The 22840-nt window shown below is 38.0% G+C and overlaps 1 protein-coding gene across 21 annotated transcripts in view; it reads left to right on the forward strand.

Moving 5' to 3' along the window:
- Nucleotides 1-22840, forward strand: part of DLG2 (discs, large homolog 2 (Drosophila)) — a 1063278-nt gene that overhangs the window by 410291 nt on the left and 630147 nt on the right. For 3 of the 21 annotated variants that reach the window (XM_014958304.1, XM_014958291.1, XM_014958294.1), the window contains one exon: nt 16996-17076. The exons of 17 other annotated variants lie outside the window; for them this stretch is intronic. In XM_014958304.1, coding sequence (XP_014813790.1) covers nt 16996-17076 — 81 coding nt within the window. Of the gene's footprint in view, nt 1-16995; nt 17077-22038; nt 22121-22840 lie in introns of those variants that run through there. One more of the 21 variants, XM_014958296.1, reaches the window with a different exon arrangement.

Below are 22840 nucleotides of genomic sequence, written 5' to 3' on the forward strand. Positions count from 1 at the left end.
ACTGACAAGTGCAAAAGGCTCTGAATTTTTAAAGGAGCTCTGTAATTGTTGCTTGGTTTTTGTTTTTTTTGTCTGAATATCTGCCTTTAAAAAATCCTTTATTAAGTGTATTGAGAACTCTCAGTCACTAGCCTTAGGGCAAAATTCGATTGAGGTGCTTGATATTTGTGCTGGGAATGCCTTTGGAAAAGGGGTGTCCATCTCTTCGTCACATACACGGTGTGGGTTGAACTAAGGCAAGACAGGAAATCTTGTCCTATTGGTCTTGGTGACCATTCCTTGCTTCTTCTTGCCTCTCATGTCAGTGTAGGTGAGCATTGAAGAGAGCTCTGTCTAGATTACCCAACTCCTTCAGTCCACAAGTCCTGATCTTTTGAGACTTTAGGAACAAAGCCAAAAAGTAGTCTTTTCCCCTTGACTTACCAAGAGAGGGTTTGACTTACCAAAAACCAAGATACCTGCACTGTTCTCAAACTCCTCAGAAAGCCTCGTCTGAGTAGAGTAGAGATAAGGATGGGCATTGCAAGGAGGGAGAAAATGAAATTGGGGAAATATTTCTAGTTTAGGTTAACCTTATCTTGATTTCAGATGAGTTTTTTGTAGGATTCCAAAGTTTGGTACAAACTTCTCAGTGAGGAGCTTGAAGTCTGGGTTTTCCTCCTGGAATTTCTCTGTGAGATGTTTTTCTTGTATTTGAAAAGGCAAGCATGGATAACAGTAATGAAATTAGAAATTATCTGGTCTAGCCTTTGTACATGGGTGGTTTTTTTTGGCTTTGGTGTGTTTTTCTGGCTTGAGGAACTGTACATCTCTTCCATTATCTTAAAAAAAATAATTTACAACATTTGTAATTTGTGTTCTGCTGTTCCACTTTCTAGTGATGCAGTGTACTGTTTTCAAAATAAACATCTACTCTTCTCTAGAAAGCTTTGCAATGTATTTGAAAATCCAAGAAGTCAGTGACATTCTCCTACCTTCATCCTATGATGGAGTACTAGCCAACCCTCCCATATATCCACTTGATTTTTCAAGGGCTTCAATTGGATACTCAAAAGCTGTAACCGTTGATTGTCATTTGACTTACTGTGAGTAAAATCATATTTGTTTTTATTGGATGCTCCAAACTGACTGAGCTAAGCAGTGATGTGTTGCTGTTCATTCTTTTCTGTATAAAATATTAACCCTTACTTCAAATAGAAATTAAAGCTCTGATTCCTTCTATTCCTGGCCCCGCCACAGACTTCTTTTGTGGCTTCGGTGTATGACCTGTTACTATATATACATGCCAAGTATTGTATTATTTAATGCTACTATCTAGTCCTATTTTCATCACCATGATTGATGTTTGCAGGCGATTCAGTTTTATGCTGATTTCACCAAAAGCAGTAGCAGTGTTGCCATTGTGTGGGCACCCAGCTGGGGTTGCATTAAACAGCCAAGCTGCTGCAGAAATATTTTTACAGTCCAGTGAGTGACAGAGGTAAAAACAAAGCAAATACAGAGCTACATGAGGAGGTCCAGACAGCATCTCTTTTTCCCAAGTTCCTAGGCTTAAGCATCCCTACTACTAAAAATATTGCTGATTATCCCTTTAAGGGAAAAATGTTAATATACAAGTTCTAATTACCTCTGTCTAAGCTGCTACGCCTACAGCACCTTTTACATAACCCAAACACTTGAGTTCCAATTATACAATTATATTTTAACATGTATTAAGTGCTATTCCTTTAGGGAGGAGACTTACACCGAATATTTAACCGAACTCCTTCCTCAATGCAGCTCTATATGGTCAGATCTCATTTCATTACAGTGCCAAAGACTTGGTTTTTCTCAGTTCCTTTCCCCTTAAGTACACCAGCTGGCTGTTCAGAAAGCACATTTTCCATGTCTGCAGCACTGACAGCAGTAGCTGTACATGTATATCAACCACAGGCTATGAAGCTAATGTTTTCGGGGGCAGTAGTGGCACTATTACTGCAATTAGATCCATAATCCTTGCACAGTGTGAGTATCCTCTGTTTTATATACAACCTGTGGCAACGTCCAAGTCTCTACAGGAAGCAACATGTTCAAACACGGAGGAAAGACCACTGCTTTTTTAATATTATATCTTGCTCAAGATATTGATGGCACAAAAGGTTGAGCTTCCCTTTACTGAAAAGACAGATGACTCCAATGACCATTCTTCTTTTCTGCTGTCTTCATCCAACTTCCGTAAGACACAGAAGGCCTCATCTGGAGGGAAAACTTGTTGAGAAAGGCTATTCGTTGCACGCATTCAATTGTTAACATCAATGAGGCTTGTAGGTCACATTTTCTGAGAACCCAGAGCCTAAGTTTAGCGAGGAGCCTGAGTGTAATCCTACACTCACAGCTAACTCAAGTTTTCTGAACATTAAGCCAAAGTTGTGACTTTGAAAAAACATGGGAGAAGAAAGGGGATGAACAAAGAATGAGTGGAGGGCAACCCGGGCGAGCTGGTGTTCTTGATGGTGGATCAAATGTATGTAGGGCAACGGCAGCTGGTGGAGAGGAGGAATTAAGTCCCAGAAGAGTTCTGTATCTTCCCATTCCTCAGTGTCAGCCTATGCCAAAAGCTGGCATAGCCTATGGTACAATCGCACAGCTTGTGCTAAGTTCATTGCTGCCATGGAGTTTACCTTATCAGCAGCTGAACCACCTGGTTTAACACTGACACAGCTATTTCTATACTGTACTGTAGTCACTCCTGTACAGTGACTTCAGTTTAAAATATCCCCTGCTTAGAAAACCAAGTTTTGGAAATGCTGAATAAAGTTGTCCCAGTGGGCTGTACCCATCAGATATACTGAGGTTTTGCTTAAAGAAAACGTGAACACAATTAATTACAAGGTAGAACTAAATTATTAAAACATTAGAGTTGTGTTATCTTAATTATACAAAAGCAAAAAATCTGGAGGTAAAGTTCCCATGGCAACCTTAGCTCTGTCTCCTGTGTGGAGTGGATGTGTGTGTACGTTTGTGTAAAATAGGATCATTCATTATCATGGTCAGAGTGATTTAGGACTTGCTGATCAGAAAGATGTTAATCAGACCAGAAATCCCATCTTTAAAAGTGATTTATTTTCGCTGTTTCTCTAGCCAAGTGTTGCAATGTAGAGGAGATTTTGAATTTCTGTCCAGTCTGATAAGTATTCATGTTAAAACATAATGCCTGAACAATCCATATCTTGTCATAAATCTGATTTACCATTTTTCAAATTTAGCTACGATTATGACAGACATCTTGCAATCATGAATCCCATGAACTAGTAAGATGAAATTGTCATGGATTTTTTTCAGATGAACTCAGTAGTATGAAACATTTGAATACACATTGCACTTTGATGCTAGCACTTAATACTGCAGAGCTAATTTCACCCATAAAGGTTTTTAGTTTCTTTTCAAAAAAGGCTAGGTGTCATACCCCTGTCCCTCAAGGATTACGAAGGATGCAGTGGTCTGGTGATGTAGCAGAATTGTCTCCAGTCTTCCCAAATCACCTGAAGGAACAGTGTTTCCTGCAGGTAGTCCCATGAAACATTGTCTTATTCTCTTCATCTCCATCCCCTTCCTTGCCCATGTTCATTTTTTCCCAAATGTACACATCAGTCATCACTCTCATAAATAAAGGTCTTAGCAGAGCAAGGGGTCTGGTGATCAGGGTGAGAGAGGTCTTTAGTGCTGATATGGGGAGAGACTGACAGGTGTAAGAAATTTGAGCTATTTGGTTCAAACAGAGTGAATAAAGGAAAGTTTTGTGAAAAAAAAAACCACTTATCATAGTCTTGTGAAGTGTGTCTAGATGCTGAAGGCATTAAAGGCTACTATGCTATTACTGTCATGAGATTCAGTGAATGGCATATTCGTGGTACTGAGCTTTACAAGTGTTACGTAAAGTACTTTTCCGAACTACAGCTTTTTTTTTTTTTTTTTTTTTGCGTGTGTATGTGGTTTTAGTAACATAATTCTTCAGGGTAGTGGCTCAGAAATAAGATTAATACTTTAGAGGAAGAACTGAGGGTGTATCATTTTCTTATAAAAATAAATACACATCCCTGCACCTACTGAATATGACCATATTCTTGCTGAGCTGTTGTATAAAGTCCATAGAGATAACATTATGTATACATAACATAAGCATAATGTATGTAGAAATATATTCTGAGCAGACTCGCAGAATAATATGAAGATTTGCAGGCTTCCAAAACCCCAAAGATACAAACCTAAAGATGGAAGAAGAGTACACTCTAAGCACTGTGCGTATATAAAGGAGATATAAGTATTCATCTAAAGAGAATTGAGAAATATTAAGATAGGAACTTCATAAAAAATCTGTTCTGTTGTCATTGGGAGGATTAAATGTTTGAATAATTAAATTTGGGAATATCTTTAAACAGTGACTCTCCTTTAAATATGGGAGAGCTGAACTTACTGAGGTAGAGCAATTATTTCTGTTCTCTAAATAAATACACTTTTTTTTCCTGTGAGTCATGAGGTCAATGTCTAATACTTAGCATCCTGCTAAAATTAAACAGCATAAAGATTTCCTGCCAACGTATTTCTGAATTGGTGTATTTAATTTATTTGGATGTAGCACAAAAGCTAAAATGTTTATTTATGTCTGTGAGGGCATTCAAAAATGCAGCACAGTTATACTCCCCAAATGCCTTTCGTCATAATTCCTTTTTTTTTTCTTTGCAATAAAATTTATTGTACTTTGTTAAAAAGAGAGCTTTGAAATTAAACTTTAAAAACAGGTAGGATTTATTTGAAACAAGCCTCACGACAGACTTCTTTTAGATTAGTTCTCTCAGATAACCAGTGAATGTCTCTATGTTCGTGTCAGTAAGACACAGTCCCTGGGTCGTGGGAGGTGACATCAGATTTCTTTGGTTATTTCCAGCTAGCTGAAACCAGACATAATCTGAAGGAGACCTCTTGCAAGCCCTGTCAGAGCTAAGGGATTGCTGAGCATGAGTCGTAGAAGGAGTTAAAAGGAACAGAGAAAATACACAGAGGAGAAGAGAGAAACACTTCAAAGCCAGCCTCACCAGGGCTGAAATTCTCCAGGAAGGAGGAGGACAATGAAAGCAACACCACTCTACTTTTTGCAAGTGGTGAATGCCAGCAAAGGGCAGTTTTTTTCCTCCAATCGCCAACTTGAAATCCTTGATATGTTTGATAGTTTTTGTTGCCTAAGGCAAAAAAGACTATAAAATTGAAGTAAAGAAGGATGTGGAATGCTCTATACCCCATAAGCACGAAATATCAATAGTGGTTTTAGTCAGAGATACAAAAGGTAACTCTGTGAGTGAAGAGCCATTTGGCGTTGCTGGGGGCTTGAGTCTCTGATGAGAGATCATGTTGTTTACATGTGCGTTGAGATGTAAGCGTAGCCTCCTGTATTCCCCACACTGCTGATCCTCGGTGTGCGCCATGAACACGTGCTGACTCTATATTCTGTATTACACCCTGTGTTTGTTTTCTGCCAGTCATTCAGCTGGAGCTCTTCCAAGAGCACGTCAAGCCTACTTAGCTGTCCTGTAGCAGAAAATAGCGGAGGAGGGATCGAGCATGCCCAAGTAACATCCCAACCCAGCTCTTGTGATTGGGAGGGTAAACAAAACTCAGGAACATCAATGAGAATCCCAAGAGCAAAGATGTAAGAATTTGACAAACAAAAGAAGGGACCAAGTCCAGACTCTGGGTAATCAGTGGACAATTATGTCCTGATTGAGAACCTCGACAATGTAACAGAAAAGAGCTAAGCGTATGGCATCACAACTCTGACTACTGCAAAAAGCATGTGGAGTTGCAGAAACAGGGTTAGTTAACAGAAGCCAACCCACTGTGTGTCACAAAAGGAGTGATGTGAGAAGGAGGATAGATTATATCACTTTGCAAAAGTTGGCAAGAGCCGAGGACGTGTTTTGCTCAGATGAATCCTCATAGGAGCAATGAGCAACAGTTCATTAGGAGATAAATACACGATTGAACAGGAAGTAAATGGGACATTTATGAAGTTGGACACAGCACACACCCTGTTATGTTGCCAGAAACAGTTGTTTTCATTGTTAGAAAAGTACAGGCTTGGGTACTGGATAGTAAATTTGCTATTGATAGTAAAAGAGTTAAGTGCTGCACCTACTGCCATTAAAGAAGCAGAGCCACATCAGTGTGCAAAAGCTGAACAGGGAGAGAGGTCTCTAATGAGAAGAGTTTGTTGGAGACCCCACATTAAAGAAGTATTGAACTAACTGGATGGATGAACAACACACTGGAAGACAGTCATCTCTTAATGGTACTAAGGAAAACATACTTTTATTAGCAGAAAATATGGGAGCTCTTTATCAGGAAGCTGCATTCCTAAAAATGAAGGAAGCAGAGTGGAGTGGAGACTGGAAAAATATTCTCCAGGAATAATAAACCTGCCAAAGCACAGGCATTTGGCAGCATTTTAAATGTAATTTGGCATCTGAGACATCCTTCAATGTGTCAGTGGTAGATATGCACCACACCTAGGAAACCTGTGCCTTTCTCCAGTGGCAGCTGAAGGCCAGACAGGTCTCTGTTACTAAAATGGTGTAAACACACTCATCTCAGGAGATAAGCATGATTATAATCTTCAGAGACATCAGAAGAGAAACCAACCAATCTCCAGTTCGTGCACTTGGTTAAATATCCCATACACTAAGAAGTGGCAGACCAAGTATATTTACCAGCTTTGGTAAGAAAAAAAAGGGAATGATGATTTGGAGAAAATTTATGCCAGATGTTTGTATAAGCTTAATTCATCAGCAGACATTTGGAAAAACATGCTTATTCCATCCCTGCCAGATACTCATTCCTTATATTGCCATTGGAGTTTTGCTGGACAAAATGTTTCACCAGGAAGCACACCTGTGACATCCTGGCAAGCAGTAGGACCTAGAAAGGTTAGAAAGCCATGACCAGAAGCTCTCTGGAAAAAAGTGGGCTACTCAGTCAAAGCTGAACTAAGTCCTGTTATATGTTATGTTATTTGCTTTTTGGGAGTACTGGTAGATCATAACAGTGATCCATGTTGGCACCTGTATCCTCAACACACATGGTTTCTTTGAGAGGAGAGTAACACAGGCACATGAATGTTTTAGTTTTACTGTATAGAGTTTAGGAAGTGGAAAGACTTAGTGGATCTTATTTCATTTATGATCTTCATAATTGAAATATTAAGTTCCTTTCAACCCTCTTATTCCACTCTGTGAAGTCTGGAAATAGATTTGGCATTACAGGTGATAAAGAATGAGCAGTTTGCTGTAATATAAAAGATTTTAGACTGTGGGTGCGAGCATGTCATGCCCCTATTCATGGGAAACCAATCTAAGTTAATATTGACTACAAACCAATTGCCAAAAGGGCTTGGAAAATCCCCATTTTCCCACAGATAAATAACTTTTTTTTTTGTTATATATATATATATATATATATATCCGTTATATATATATCCGTGAACTGAATATAAACTTGTAAGGGAGCTGCTGGTTGTAGACAAAATCTCTCATGCATTTGACAAAGTTTTAGTAGAAAAAAATTGTCCCGAGCCTAAATTTGTTTCCTAATAATAGGATTTTAATAACCAGTCTGGTCTCAGAGGAGACGGGCACAGAGGCTGCCAGAGCAGATTCAAGGTAAGACACTGGAAAATGACTACATTTGGCAGCGGCATGTATTTAACCTGAACTACCAGTTTTGGGAAGAACTCCTGGAGCAGATAGAAGCTGGGCATCAGAAAGATGATCTCCAAAATGTTACAGAAAAAATGTATTAAAATGAAGGTCATTTAGAGTGAACAATCCACAAGAAAAAGTGCAAAATATATTGAATCAGTTTCAGCTGAAGAGCAGTATTGTAGATCTGAAGCCTTGCAGTATATGCAAGCCTACATTGTACAGAAGAGGTTCATGTTGATAGAAAAAAACCAGCTCACTGGGAAAATAAAAAGCCTTTATTTGTTTACATTTTCAGGGGAAAAGAAATCCTACAAACCTATGTATTTGTGCTTGACTATTAGCCTTTATCAAAAGATGCTCCTGTGAAAGAAGAGTTCATGCATATCAAATCCATTTTTTCTGTAGAGTAATATCTGAGAACAGACCACAGTTTACTGAGCATGTGTCTAAGTACTTTTCAATAAAGGTTATGTTTAATTGTGTAATCTCTTATCCCCATAACTCCCTGTCTAAATGGCTGGTGGAAATAATGTTAAAAAAAACAACAAACAACAAAAAACCACTCAAAATCAGTCAGACTGTGATCCATATTCAGCAGTTTCAAATTCCAGGATGTCTCTCTCCAGTGAAGTGAAGTTGCCATCACTGATAAGTCTGATTAATTAAAAACCTGAAAGCAAGTATATTTGCATTGCTAGAAAACACCCCTAAACTCAGTGGAGACTTGAAAATGGGAAAACAAAAAAAATGTGGCAAAATAATTGATATAATTTGAAGTCCTGGGTAGTCATTCCTCAGGAGATGGTATTGTGTACCTCATGGTAGATAGTGGCTGTGTCTACACTGCTGAACAGAAAGCCTGTTTGCACGATCTGGCTCATGTATCCACTAGTTTATGTCTGGCTCCTTCTAGGGCAGTTTTGGCCTGGAAGAAGTCAGCTGGAGTGACCCAAAACAACCAGGGCTTCAAGTAACATCGACTGGTGAGGACAATGAGTGACTTCACCAGTTGGTTGTCACTCAGGCCCCTTCTTTTTTGGTGATGTATCCGTTTCCAGGAGTAGTGTGGTTAGAGTATTGTGGCACATTTAATTACCCAGCACAGGCAGCAGCTTGAACAGGGAGCAACCAAAACAAGTGGGTTTGCATCCATTTGACAGCAGTAGTAAGGTTGTCGGGCGTTGGAACAGGCTTCCCTGAGGAAGTGGTGGAGTCGCCATCCCTGGAGGTATTTAAAAGACATGTAGACGTGGTGCTGAGGGACACGGTTTTGTGGTAACATGGTAGTGTTAGGTTAAAAGTTGAACTTGATGATCTTAAAGGTCTTTTCCAACCAAAACAGTTCTATGAATCTGTTTCAGTTGAGACACACTGGACAGAAGCAGCAGCTCTAAAAATCTCGAAACTAATTATACTCCTCTGGTAGTATTGCTTATTAGGTTGACCAAAACTGATACAGCTGGTGCTTCTTAGCCATTAGTTTTGGGTTGGGAATGAAAGGCACGCTTTGGAGATTGTTGCTTTAATAGTTTCCTGGACAATAGTCTTTTGTTTCTAAGCTTCACAGTAAGTACCAGACAAGGAATGAGAAACATCTCTTAGAAGACCCCTGGGCACCAAGTGATCACAGAATGCCACATGAGCATCAGTAGACTGAATTAATTTTACCCATTTCATGAATGGAGCATAATACTAGGATCAGAGAAGTGGTTTTGCAACAGCTATGTCAATATTTGGTTTTATGGAGATAACTAATTTGAAAAAGACGTATTTTATGGGATGTCGGTTTAGAAAACATGATTTTCTAGAATAGCAGTGAAAAGCAGTAGGTTGGCAACAAAGCAAGAGCATACTTGGTAACCCACATGAAGGTCTGACATGTCAGGTCCTGTCTGATACAGTTCTTTCGCTTGGTTCCACATCTTTCTTTTCTCTCACTTGTTCCCTTACTACTACCTTTGCCTCCAGTTCATCCAAGATAGTATTAAACAGTTACTGACACTATGTCCCGACTAACCAGAATCATCCTTGATGCATCTATGCAGGTAGATACATATATTAAAGTGCAGGTCTGCATTGAACTCCAGAGACTTCTTTGGACCCAGTGATGCTCTTTTCCACAGTTCCTCAAAATCACTTTTTTTTTTACAGAAGCAATTGGCTTCACGGAAGATAAAAACAATGATTTTTTCTGGGCTTCAATCCCAATGTAGATTTCTTTTCTCTGTCAGTCGCACTCATTCTTTTGAACCCTTCTGTTTCTGCGCCTCTGTGCATTACTGTATGGCTTCATAAGTTCCAGCTTTATTCCATGTCACAAATATTTGTGTCAGTCAAATATAATGATACGCGGTGACAAGTGCAGAAGCTTTAACTTAGTCATAACTGCCACCTGACAAAGCCATTTTTTGGTGGATTAGGAGATGAAGCCAGAACTGTCTTACACGCAAACAGAAAAGTCGTTGCCTGTTTTTCTGGGCCTTCGGGACTTTACTTTTGCTTCAAACCAACAGGGCATGAGACATGGAGGCAGTCAGATCCTGACTGCAGACGTCTTAGATGCAGAACACCACCCTAATTCCCACACCCAGATCAAGAATTAGAAAGGGAGGCGATTCATAACACGGTTATTATGTAAAACATATGCACAAACGGAGGCATTGTGTACACTAGCATAATTATCCACTGCTGACAATGAATCTGCTGGTGCTGAATGTGATTAACCTGCAAGCACAGCCAAGAACTATTCTTGTTTCAGAAAGCCCATGTTAAACCTGCCTGCTTGTAAAACTGTGTTCAGCACTGCTTTAATTGCACCCGTTGCTGACACACGTTGTCAATAACAAGCATTTTTGCTGCTGTAGACAAGGGTAAAATGTAAGGATGTTATGGAGAGCCAAAGCCTGAAAGCCCTCACTTAGCTTGTATGCTCAGGATTTAAACTACTGGGGAAACTTTATGTCTCTGGCTATTTATTATTACATACAACATGTTCTTGGAAACCACTCCACATTTAACAGCAGTTAAACCCATCTGCTGCTCCTGAATTTTCATTTCATTCACAAGCCTGTTTTAAAAGTATTTTTGGACTTATCGCCAATGTGCAATCGACTGTATTATTCTGTGCTAAGTTGGTAAGAAGAATGACTCAAATTTTAAAAGGAAATTGTAGCCTCCTATATATTCTTGAGCTTTTCATTGAAAGTTGCCTTCCCCTCATTGTCTGGCGGAATTGAAATTTTTAGTTTAAAAGCAATTATTTGCCACAAAACTTCATCACCTCATGCTAAATGTCAATTTTAGTGACTTGTAATTGCATATGTGTAAATTCTGCAGAATTCTTCTAGTAATTACTTCATTGGCATAAGGAACAGGCTTGAATTTAGCAATGTGATCACAGACACTGATCCCTATATTGAAGTTCCTGTAAGTGCAACAATTTTTATTGCTTTATTTAAAAACACCATCTCAATTTTCTTTACACATTTCTTCTCCCTATGTTCATGTTTTATTACTGTTACTTGGCATAGCAATACTTCAGTGCCCTCTACATAAGTTTAACAGGAACTATGATCTGTTTCAGTTGAGACACACTGGACAGAAGCAGCAGCTCTAAAAATCTCGAAACTAATTATACTCCTCTGGTAGTATTGCTTATTAGGTTGACCAAAACTGATACAGCTGGTGCTTCTTAGCCATTAGTTTTGGGTTGGGAATGAAAGGCACGCTTTGGAGATTGTTGCTTTAATAGTTTCCTGGACAATAGTCTTTTGTTTCTAAGCTTCACAGTAAGTACCAGACAAGGAATGAGAAACATCTCTTAGAAGACCCCTGGGCACCAAGTGATCACAGAATGCCACATGAGCATCAGTAGACTGAATTAATTTTACCCATTTCATGAATGGAGCATAATACTAGGATCAGAGAAGTGGTTTTGCAACAGCTATGTCAATATTTGGTTTTATGGAGATAACTAATTTGAAAAAGACGTATTTTATGGGATGTCGGTTTAGAAAACATGATTTTCTAGAATAGCAGTGAAAAGCAGTAGGTTGGCAACAAAGCAAGAGCATACTTGGTAACCCACATGAAGGTCTGACATGTCAGGTCCTGTCTGATACAGTTCTTTCGCTTGGTTCCACATCTTTCTTTTCTCTCACTTGTTCCCTTACTACTACCTTTGCCTCCAGTTCATCCAAGATAGTATTAAACAGTTACTGACACTATGTCCCGACTAACCAGAATCATCCTTGATGCATCTATGCAGGTAGATACATATATTAAAGTGCAGGTCTGCATTGAACTCCAGAGACTTCTTTGGACCCAGTGATGCTCTTTTCCACAGTTCCTCAAAATCACTTTTTTTTTTACAGAAGCAATTGGCTTCACGGAAGATAAAAACAATGATTTTTTCTGGGCTTCAATCCCAATGTAGATTTCTTTTCTCTGTCAGTCGCACTCATTCTTTTGAACCCTTCTGTTTCTGCGCCTCTGTGCATTACTGTATGGCTTCATAAGTTCCAGCTTTATTCCATGTCACAAATATTTGTGTCAGTCAAATATAATGATACGCGGTGACAAGTGCAGAAGCTTTAACTTAGTCATAACTGCCACCTGACAAAGCCATTTTTTGGTGGATTAGGAGATGAAGCCAGAACTGTCTTACACGCAAACAGAAAAGTCGTTGCCTGTTTTTCTGGGCCTTCGGGACTTTACTTTTGCTTCAAACCAACAGGGCATGAGACATGGAGGCAGTCAGATCCTGACTGCAGACGTCTTAGATGCAGAACACCACCCTAATTCCCACACCCAGATCAAGAATTAGAAAGGGAGGCGATTCATAACACGGTTATTATGTAAAACATATGCACAAACGGAGGCATTGTGTACACTAGCATAATTATCCACTGCTGACAATGAATCTGCTGGTGCTGAATGTGATTAACCTGCAAGCACAGCCAAGAACTATTCTTGTTTCAGAAAGCCCATGTTAAACCTGCCTGCTTGTAAAACTGTGTTCAGCACTGCTTTAATTGCACCCGTTGCTGACACACGTTGTCAATAACAAGCATTTTTGCTGCTGTAGACAAGGGTAAAATGTAAGGATGTTATGGAGAGCCAAAGCCTGAAAGCCCTCACTTAGCTTGTATGCTCAGGATTTAAACTACTGGGGAAACTTTATGTCTCTGGCTATTTATTATTACATACAACATGTTCTTGGAAACCACTCCACATTTAACAGCAGTTAAACCCATCTGCTGCTCCTGAATTTTCATTTCATTCACAAGCCTGTTTTAAAAGTATTTTTGGACTTATCGCCAATGTGCAATCGACTGTATTATTCTGTGCTAAGTTGGTAAGAAGAATGACTCAAATTTTAAAAGGAAACTGTAGCCTCCTATATATTCTTGAGCTTTTCATTGAAAGTTGCCTTCCCCTCATTGTCTGGCGGAATTGAAATTTTTAGTTTAAAAGCAATTATTTGCCACAAAACTTCATCACCTCATGCTAAATGTCAATTTTAGTGACTTGTAATTGCATATGTGTAAATTCTGCAGAATTCTTCTAGTAATTACTTCATTGGCATAAGGAACAGGCTTGAATTTAGCAATGTGATCACAGACACTGATCCCTATATTGAAGTTCCTGTAAGTGCAACAATTTTTATTGCTTTATTTAAAAACACCATCTCAATTTTCTTTACACATTTCTTCTCCCTATGTTCATGTTTTATTACTGTTACTTGGCATAGCAATACTTCAGTGCCCTCTACATAAGTTTAACAGGAACTATGTAGTTCCTTGAAATTTTCGTGAGATCTTCTTCATGAGACCTTATGAAGACTTTTTTTAAACAGAAAACTTTATTTTCTTCAGTTTTCTATGTCTGGCTGACTCATTGTGTCATAGCATATCACGTTCTTGTACAAAGGTAATTTTTGTTGGACCAAGAGACTTCCTAGTATTTAGTATTTGCCTTTTTTTTTCCCATGGTACTAAATTTATCCTTCCTTAATCCACAGACTAACAAGGCTTTCCAGACGTTGATCCTGGTATAGGTATATAAAAACCCTTCTAAAAGTGAAATACTTGAAGACCAGTTTGTTTCCAGGTCTTGTGTAAAACTTTGACTGGGTTTTTAAAAGTGAGCTCTCCCAAGGGATGACAACTGCTATGGTAGCTCATAACATTTAAGGTAGCTTGAAATTTGATTATTTTATTATTATTTTTTTAATTAAAGAGTGGAAGATTTAGATTTTTTATGCAATAGAATCATAGAATGGTGACATTTGGAAGGGACCTTAATGATCATCAAGTTCCAACCCCCTGCTATGGGCAGAGACACCTCCCACTAGACCAGGTTTCTCAAAGCCACATCCAGGTGGGTCTTGAACATCTTCAGGGATGGGGCATCCACAGCTTCTCTGGGCAACCTGTTCCAGTGTTTCACCACTCTTACAGTAAAGAAACTCCAAAACTTTATATTTAAAGTATGTAGTAACCGGTATCGATGGCAAATCTATTAGCAAATAGAAAACCCCTTTAAAAAAAAAAAAAGAAAAAAAAAGGTTAGGTCTTTGTCTTTAGCTGAGATTCATCCTCTAAGATAGGCATCTAGTGATATTGTAGAGTCCTGAAAGATCTGAGATGTACATATGGCTGTCAGAAATGACAGAAGGAAACCCATACCCTTCTGAAGCAGCAGCTGGAGAAATAATGTTGCATCAGTGCATGTAATGACACAAGACAACTTTATCTGGGAAACTCAATCTCACTTTTAGGTTTGTCAAATTTGTAACATACACTATGATGCCTATGAAGAATGCTGTGTATAAATGCTGTCTCACTTCCATTTGAGTAGAGTTTATTCAAGAGCCTATTTTTACAAAGAGGATTACATTTCTACATTGTGTATCCATGTAGTGCCATTTTTACAATCTTGATTTGAAAGCAAGTATGCTTATTGTTCTTTGAAATTAGCACAGAGGAAAGTTCCTTTTGCTGTTAGCTGGTTATCAATCATCTGGTTCCCAAATAAAATTGCTGAAATTACTAGGGAATAAGCTTCCATGGATAAAGACTATGGAGTTATAGCATGTAGGACTGGAAAGTATTTGTTTCAATGTTTCAGCACACAAGAAGTGAGAGGCTTTTTTCACAGCAGCAAATTCCAGATGATTTCTCTGGACTCTGTCCTCAGTAGAGACAACTGATCATTAACCCCAATGAATATTTTGTTTGCAGTCTTTCCTAGCTTGTAATTTCTGAATCCTCGTTGCTCTTTTTCCTTTCTGTAGATTTCCTTCGGCTTTTTCAGCACCTATCTTAAAAAGTTGTGTCCCCAGAATGCTACAGTTCTGCTGGTATCTCATCATCAATGATTACAGCACGATATTTATAACCCATGTCCTTATGCACAGCAGTCATTCATATTTTGAAGGAAGGCCATTTTGCCACAGAACTTCACTCTTGGCTCCTCTTTGGAGGACTCATAGAGTTAATGATCTCTGCATAGATATTCCTTACTCTTTATGGTTGCATTTGATTTTTCCCCCCTCAAAGCAGTGCTCACTGCTCTGTGGGCATTTCTTCTGTCTTTGTTTATGAAACTGCACATTTCTTTTCAAAAGTCTTCAGAACTGAATCCACAAGCTAAACTACATATACACGGAAACTTCTTGTGGTCAAAGTGCATCAGGTGTGGTGGACTTGTCCATTTAATGCCTCCCAGTCACTCCTGATAGACTTGCTCCTGATGTGTTGGGAATCCATGGCCACTCATTACACTGTAGAAGAAGTTACTCCAGATATTGTCATGTTAAGAAAATCCTGTCCATGTGAGCCTGACTGAATAGTCAGACCTCTATTTGCCCCACTTCACTGAGGTGGGAATGCATCCTCCAAAGAATGAGGTGCATTTAAGCTCTGAGCCACTTTCAGGAGTTTTCCATGTCTCAAAGGACTCTGCTCCCAGCTGACACCTCTAAATGCCTGAAGTTTAACAGCATCAATATAAGCCTCAATTCTTAAGAATACTGCAGTATTCTTAAGAATACAGTAAAACTGTATGATGCAGTAATCCTTTTAAGCAGAGCTAAAATTCCCTTTTCCTTAGAATATATTTAACATTTAAAAATATTCTTCTCTGAAGTTTTTGCAATTAGTAGCCATTCTTTATACCAACAGTGTCTCAGGTCTTACCTGAATGATTTGTAAGCCTAGTGGTTTTATGCTTGCTGGTGAAAAAGACTTAATCTTGCAGTTGAGAGTGAAAAAGTGTTATTTTTTTTGGTCGTTTTTGTTTTTAAAGACTTGTATTCTTTAGCAATATAGAAACAAAAAATCTCTAAAGTAACATACTCTAAGGTGATGGTCAGCATTACAGAAGCATTATAACAAAAAAGGACTTTGTAAAAATGCTTTTCTGTACCTTAGGTATTGAGCATTCTGTAAAACATGTTACCGGATGTGTAGCTACAGACTCGGTAGTTTTGCTATTAGCAAAACCAGCAATCCTTGCGACATAACTTTCCCTTTTACTGACAGAGCTCTTCCATATTGTTGTTTGTTAAAAGCCCATGTTTTTTCTACAATGGCACTGACACAGGCCTAGGCAGGAGCATGAATTCATTGAAGATTTTCTATTTCACAAAAAATGAAGCCTGGTGTTCATTAAAAGCAAGGGTATAGTCTCCTACTGTTAAAACTTCACAAATTCATAGTAATAATTAGAGTGGGTTTTAAAATTTAGAAGCAAGAGGGTTATTTCTAATTTTAGCTAGAAAGAGGTGGACTGTCAAGAGAATGTTTATTTATTTTTTATAGACCATTTGCTTGATTTGCTAATAAATTACTTGAGTTAGTAGATGTTTCATACTAAAAATAAACTGAAATACAGTAGTACAGTGTTAATTCTTGTAAAATATATAACCCTTACTTCTTGAAGATAAACAACTATTCCATAAATATTTATAATCAATAATACACACCCACTTTTTGAATATTATATAATATAATGCCATTTCACTTTTGTTAAAAAGCCTCTGGGCAATTCAACATGTATTAATACCAATTTAAACCTTGAAGGGAATAGATGGCATGCCAGATTATGTCCCAAAGCAGTAAAAGGAAAAATGAGTCCCCATCCCCTCCTCCCTGCAATACAACCTGGGAAACAAAAACACACAACTAAGCACCGTATGCAAACACAATGAAAAATCTGAGTTTGGAACGTGTCCTGAGTAGATGTCTCTATGTAATTCCAGAAAGGCCAAGAGGAAGAAAATCCCACAGGTAGAGGCCTTCAGCTGGGACCTTTTCCTGAAATGGAATGGACTAATTCACAGGTGAGAGTAGTGAATTTAGCTGTGAGAAATAAGTGAGGAAAGGAAACAGTTTCTGGATTGCTGCTTCATAGTTTTGCCAATTTTTCTCGCCTATGCTCCCCTAGACTCAAAAGCACCTGTTTCAAGTTAGAAGAAGTATTTGTGTGAATGCCTCAATGATTGCTAAGATGCTGTGGCATAAAAGAAGCCTCAGCTACATATTGTTCAAAGTGAAAACAGGCTTGGCTATTAGAATAAAAATTTGGCCTCACCTGACTTTTGACATCTGAGGAAGTCAACAGTATTGCCGTGGTAGTCAATGGAGAGAGTCTTCCAGAGTGCAGTTCTAACCTTTTTTGGATGTCTCCTTTAGATGGACGTGGATTGTGCCCTGAAAATTATTGTCTCTTTCCATTGTCTAGACATTCTTTATGGTCAAATGACTTAGATGTAAATGTCTAGACTCTACATATCTCATGTGGTCAGGAAAATTTCACCTTTTTTTGTCTCTTGGCCCTGCAGTAATACAATCAGTCTCTTATTCCAGATTCTGAACCCAGTCTCTCCTGGAATATAGAACAGGAAAACTAACTATATGTATATTGAATTGTGCTGCTATCACAGACCTGAAGAGCTTGTTGGAGTTGTTTTTTCTTGTTTTTGTTGGTTTTTTTTATTTTTTTAATTTTTTTTTAATCAAAGAGATTTTTCGATAGAATTGTCATTGAACAAAGTAATACAAAAAACCTGCAAATCGAACAAAAATGTCAGTAACTCTATTGCACCAAGATACTAACCTCCATAAATTTCTGATATCAAAATATTCAGTTTAGTTTATATTGCATTTGTGTTCTCAGTTTTCAGTGTATGACCTTCTGCCATTATGATAATAAATGTGTGAGAAACTTGATATTTTGATTGTTTGCCAGCTGGGTCCTTTGCAATCTCAAGAGGAAAAGAAGGCAGTTTAAGATATCAGGATAATGCACACTAATGGGATATTTCTGGTAAAAGTAGTCTAAAGTGAAATATTGGTGATGTCCAAATTGCTATCTTTTGATTTCAGAGTTAACAAGACTCTGGGATAAATAGGGCAGATGATAATTCTGAGTGACCCTAGCACAGATTTCTGCCAGCTGGACGTCAATTTTATAATGGCTTAGGATGTCTAGGTAATTTTCCTAAATATAAGGGCCAAAAATATGTGGTGCTTAAGGTGACAACCCAGGATTAATTCACTGGCAAGTATAATGGATAATAACTCTCATAGTATGTATCTGGGCACTCAATTTCTGTCTCCTAAGATTTCGAGAAAGGTCTAATGGAGCTTATTTCTTGGTTTATTTTGGATGCAAATAAGTAATTTTTGCTGCTTTTTTGTAACACCAAAAAGAAGAAGAAATGAAGCTAGTCAATCACTGTTTAATTAATCGTGTCATTTATTCATGCAAAGATGAACAAAAACTCTGATACCTCTTCAATACTGAGTGGCACACAGTAGGAGGAAAGAGCTGTTTGCTCCTTAACAAGCCCATATGGTGGTAGGAGATCCAGTGTCCCTACTATGCAAACAGCGCTGAATCTTTAAAAGCATGTTAAACAACATCTGCCAGTGATAAAATAAGTAAATCAGAAGGCTCATTACTTGATAAATTTCACCAAAGAGCCTTAAAAAAAGGAGGCTGAAGAGACCTGTTGGAATATTTTTAATTGTAGAGAGATGGAGCTTCCTTAATCCACAGACTAACAAGGCTTTCCAGACGTTGATCCTGGTATAGGTATATAAAAACCCTTCTAAAAGTGAAATACTTGAAGACCAGTTTGTTTCCAGGTCTTGTGTAAAACTTTGACTGGGTTTTTAAAAGTGAGCTCTCCCAAGGGATGACAACTGCTATGGTAGCTCATAACATTTAAGGTAGCTTGAAATTTGATTATTTTATTATTATTTTTTTAATTAAAGAGTGGAAGATTTAGATTTTTTATGCAATAGAATCATAGAATGGTGACATTTGGAAGGGACCTTAATGATCATCAAGTTCCAACCCCCTGCTATGGGCAGAGACACCTCCCACTAGACCAGGTTTCTCAAAGCCACATCCAGGTGGGTCTTGAACATCTTCAGGGATGGGGCATCCACAGCTTCTCTGGGCAACCTGTTCCAGTGTTTCACCACTCTTACAGTAAAGAAACTCCAAAACTTTATATTTAAAGTATGTAGTAACCGGTATCGATGGCAAATCTATTAGCAAATAGAAAACCCCTTTAAAAAAAAAAAAGAAAAAAAAAGGTTAGGTCTTTGTCTTTAGCTGAGATTCATCCTCTAAGATAGGCATCTAGTGATATTGTAGAGTCCTGAAAGATCTGAGATGTACATATGGCTGTCAGAAATGACAGAAGGAAACCCATACCCTTCTGAAGCAGCAGCTGGAGAAATAATGTTGCATCAGTGCATGTAATGACACAAGACAACTTTATCTGGGAAACTCAATCTCACTTTTAGGTTTGTCAAATTTGTAACATACACTATGATGCCTATGAAGAATGCTGTGTATAAATGCTGTCTCACTTCCATTTGAGTAGAGTTTATTCAAGAGCCTATTTTTACAAAGAGGATTACATTTCTACATTGTGTATCCATGTAGTGCCATTTTTACAATCTTGATTTGAAAGCAAGTATGCTTATTGTTCTTTGAAATTAGCACAGAGGAAAGTTCCTTTTGCTGTTAGCTGGTTATCAATCATCTGGTTCCCAAATAAAATTGCTGAAATTACTAGGGAATAAGCTTCCATGGATAAAGACTATGGAGTTATAGCATGTAGGACTGGAAAGTATTTGTTTCAATGTTTCAGCACACAAGAAGTGAGAGGCTTTTTTCACAGCAGCAAATTCCAGATGATTTCTCTGGACTCTGTCCTCAGTAGAGACAACTGATCATTAACCCCAATGAATATTTTGTTTGCAGTCTTTCCTAGCTTGTAATTTCTGAATCCTCGTTGCTCTTTTTCCTTTCTGTAGATTTCCTTCGGCTTTTTCAGCACCTATCTTAAAAAGTTGTGTCCCCAGAATGCTACAGTTCTGCTGGTATCTCATCATCAATGATTACAGCACGATATTTATAACCCATGTCCTTATGCACAGCAGTCATTCATATTTTGAAGGAAGGCCATTTTGCCACAGAACTTCACTCTTGGCTCCTCTTTGGAGGACTCATAGAGTTAATGATCTCTGCATAGATATTCCTTACTCTTTATGGTTGCATTTGATTTTTCCCCCCTCAAAGCAGTGCTCACTGCTCTGTGGGCATTTCTTCTGTCTTTGTTTATGAAACTGCACATTTCTTTTCAAAAGTCTTCAGAACTGAATCCACAAGCTAAACTACATATACACGGAAACTTCTTGTGGTCAAAGTGCATCAGGTGTGGTGGACTTGTCCATTTAATGCCTCCCAGTCACTCCTGATAGACTTGCTCCTGATGTGTTGGGAATCCATGGCCACTCATTACACTGTAGAAGAAGTTACTCCAGATATTGTCATGTTAAGAAAATCCTGTCCATGTGAGCCTGACTGAATAGTCAGACCTCTATTTGCCCCACTTCACTGAGGTGGGAATGCATCCTCCAAAGAATGAGGTGCATTTAAGCTCTGAGCCACTTTCAGGAGTTTTCCATGTCTCAAAGGACTCTGCTCCCAGCTGACACCTCTAAATGCCTGAAGTTTAACAGCATCAATATAAGCCTCAATTCTTAAGAATACTGCAGTATTCTTAAGAATACAGTAAAACTGTATGATGCAGTAATCCTTTTAAGCAGAGCTAAAATTCCCTTTTCCTTAGAATATATTTAACATTTAAAAATATTCTTCTCTGAAGTTTTTGCAATTAGTAGCCATTCTTTATACCAACAGTGTCTCAGGTCTTACCTGAATGATTTGTAAGCCTAGTGGTTTTATGCTTGCTGGTGAAAAAGACTTAATCTTGCAGTTGAGAGTGAAAAAGTGTTATTTTTTTTGGTCGTTTTTGTTTTTAAAGACTTGTATTCTTTAGCAATATAGAAACAAAAAATCTCTAAAGTAACATACTCTAAGGTGATGGTCAGCATTACAGAAGCATTATAACAAAAAAGGACTTTGTAAAAATGCTTTTCTGTACCTTAGGTATTGAGCATTCTGTAAAACATGTTACCGGATGTGTAGCTACAGACTCGGTAGTTTTGCTATTAGCAAAACCAGCAATCCTTGCGACATAACTTTCCCTTTTACTGACAGAGCTCTTCCATATTGTTGTTTGTTAAAAGCCCATGTTTTTTCTACAATGGCACTGACACAGGCCTAGGCAGGAGCATGAATTCATTGAAGATTTTCTATTTCACAAAAAATGAAGCCTGGTGTTCATTAAAAGCAAGGGTATAGTCTCCTACTGTTAAAACTTCACAAATTCATAGTAATAATTAGAGTGGGTTTTAAAATTTAGAAGCAAGAGGGTTATTTCTAATTTTAGCTAGAAAGAGGTGGACTGTCAAGAGAATGTTTATTTATTTTTTATAGACCATTTGCTTGATTTGCTAATAAATTACTTGAGTTAGTAGATATTTCATACTAAAAATAAACTGAAATACAGTAGTACAGTGTTAATTCTTGTAAAATATATAACCCTTACTTCTTGAAGATAAACAACTATTCCATAAATATTTATAATCAATAATACACACCCACTTTTTGAATATTATATAATATAATGCCATTTCACTTTTGTTAAAAAGCCTCTGGGCAATTCAACATGTATTAATACCAATTTAAACCTTGAAGGGAATAGATGGCATGCCAGATTATGTCCCAAAGCAGTAAAAGGAAAAATGAGTCCCCATCCCCTCCTCCCTGCAATACAACCTGGGAAACAAAAACACACAACTAAGCACCGTATGCAAACACAATGAAAAATCTGAGTTTGGAACGTGTCCTGAGTAGATGTCTCTATGTAATTCCAGAAAGGCCAAGAGGAAGAAAATCCCACAGGTAGAGGCCTTCAGCTGGGACCTTTTCCTGAAATGGAATGGACTAATTCACAGGTGAGAGTAGTGAATTTAGCTGTGAGAAATAAGTGAGGAAAGGAAACAGTTTCTGGATTGCTGCTTCATAGTTTTGCCAATTTTTCTCGCCTATGCTCCCCTAGACTCAAAAGCACCTGTTTCAAGTTAGAAGAAGTATTTGTGTGAATGCCTCAATGATTGCTAAGATGCTGTGGCATAAAAGAAGCCTCAGCTACATATTGTTCAAAGTGAAAACAGGCTTGGCTATTAGAATAAAAATTTGGCCTCACCTGACTTTTGACATCTGAGGAAGTCAACAGTATTGCCGTGGTAGTCAATGGAGAGAGTCTTCCAGAGTGCAGTTCTAACCTTTTTTGGATGTCTCCTTTAGATGGACGTGGATTGTGCCCTGAAAATTATTGTCTCTTTCCATTGTCTAGACATTCTTTATGGTCAAATGACTTAGATGTAAATGTCTAGACTCTACATATCTCATGTGGTCAGGAAAATTTCACCTTTTTTTGTCTCTTGGCCCTGCAGTAATACAATCAGTCTCTTATTCCAGATTCTGAACCCAGTCTCTCCTGGAATATAGAACAGGAAAACTAACTATATGTATATTGAATTGTGCTGCTATCACAGACCTGAAGAGCTTGTTGGAGTTGTTTTTTCTTGTTTTTGTTGGTTTTTTTTATTTTTTTAATTTTTTTTTAATCAAAGAGATTTTTCGATAGAATTGTCATTGAACAAAGTAATACA

The sequence above is a fragment of the Calidris pugnax genome, unplaced genomic scaffold (genome assembly GCF_001431845.1).
Source record: "Calidris pugnax isolate Ruff unplaced genomic scaffold, ASM143184v1 scaffold252, whole genome shotgun sequence".
Classification (NCBI taxonomy): domain Eukaryota; kingdom Metazoa; phylum Chordata; class Aves; order Charadriiformes; family Scolopacidae; genus Calidris; species Calidris pugnax.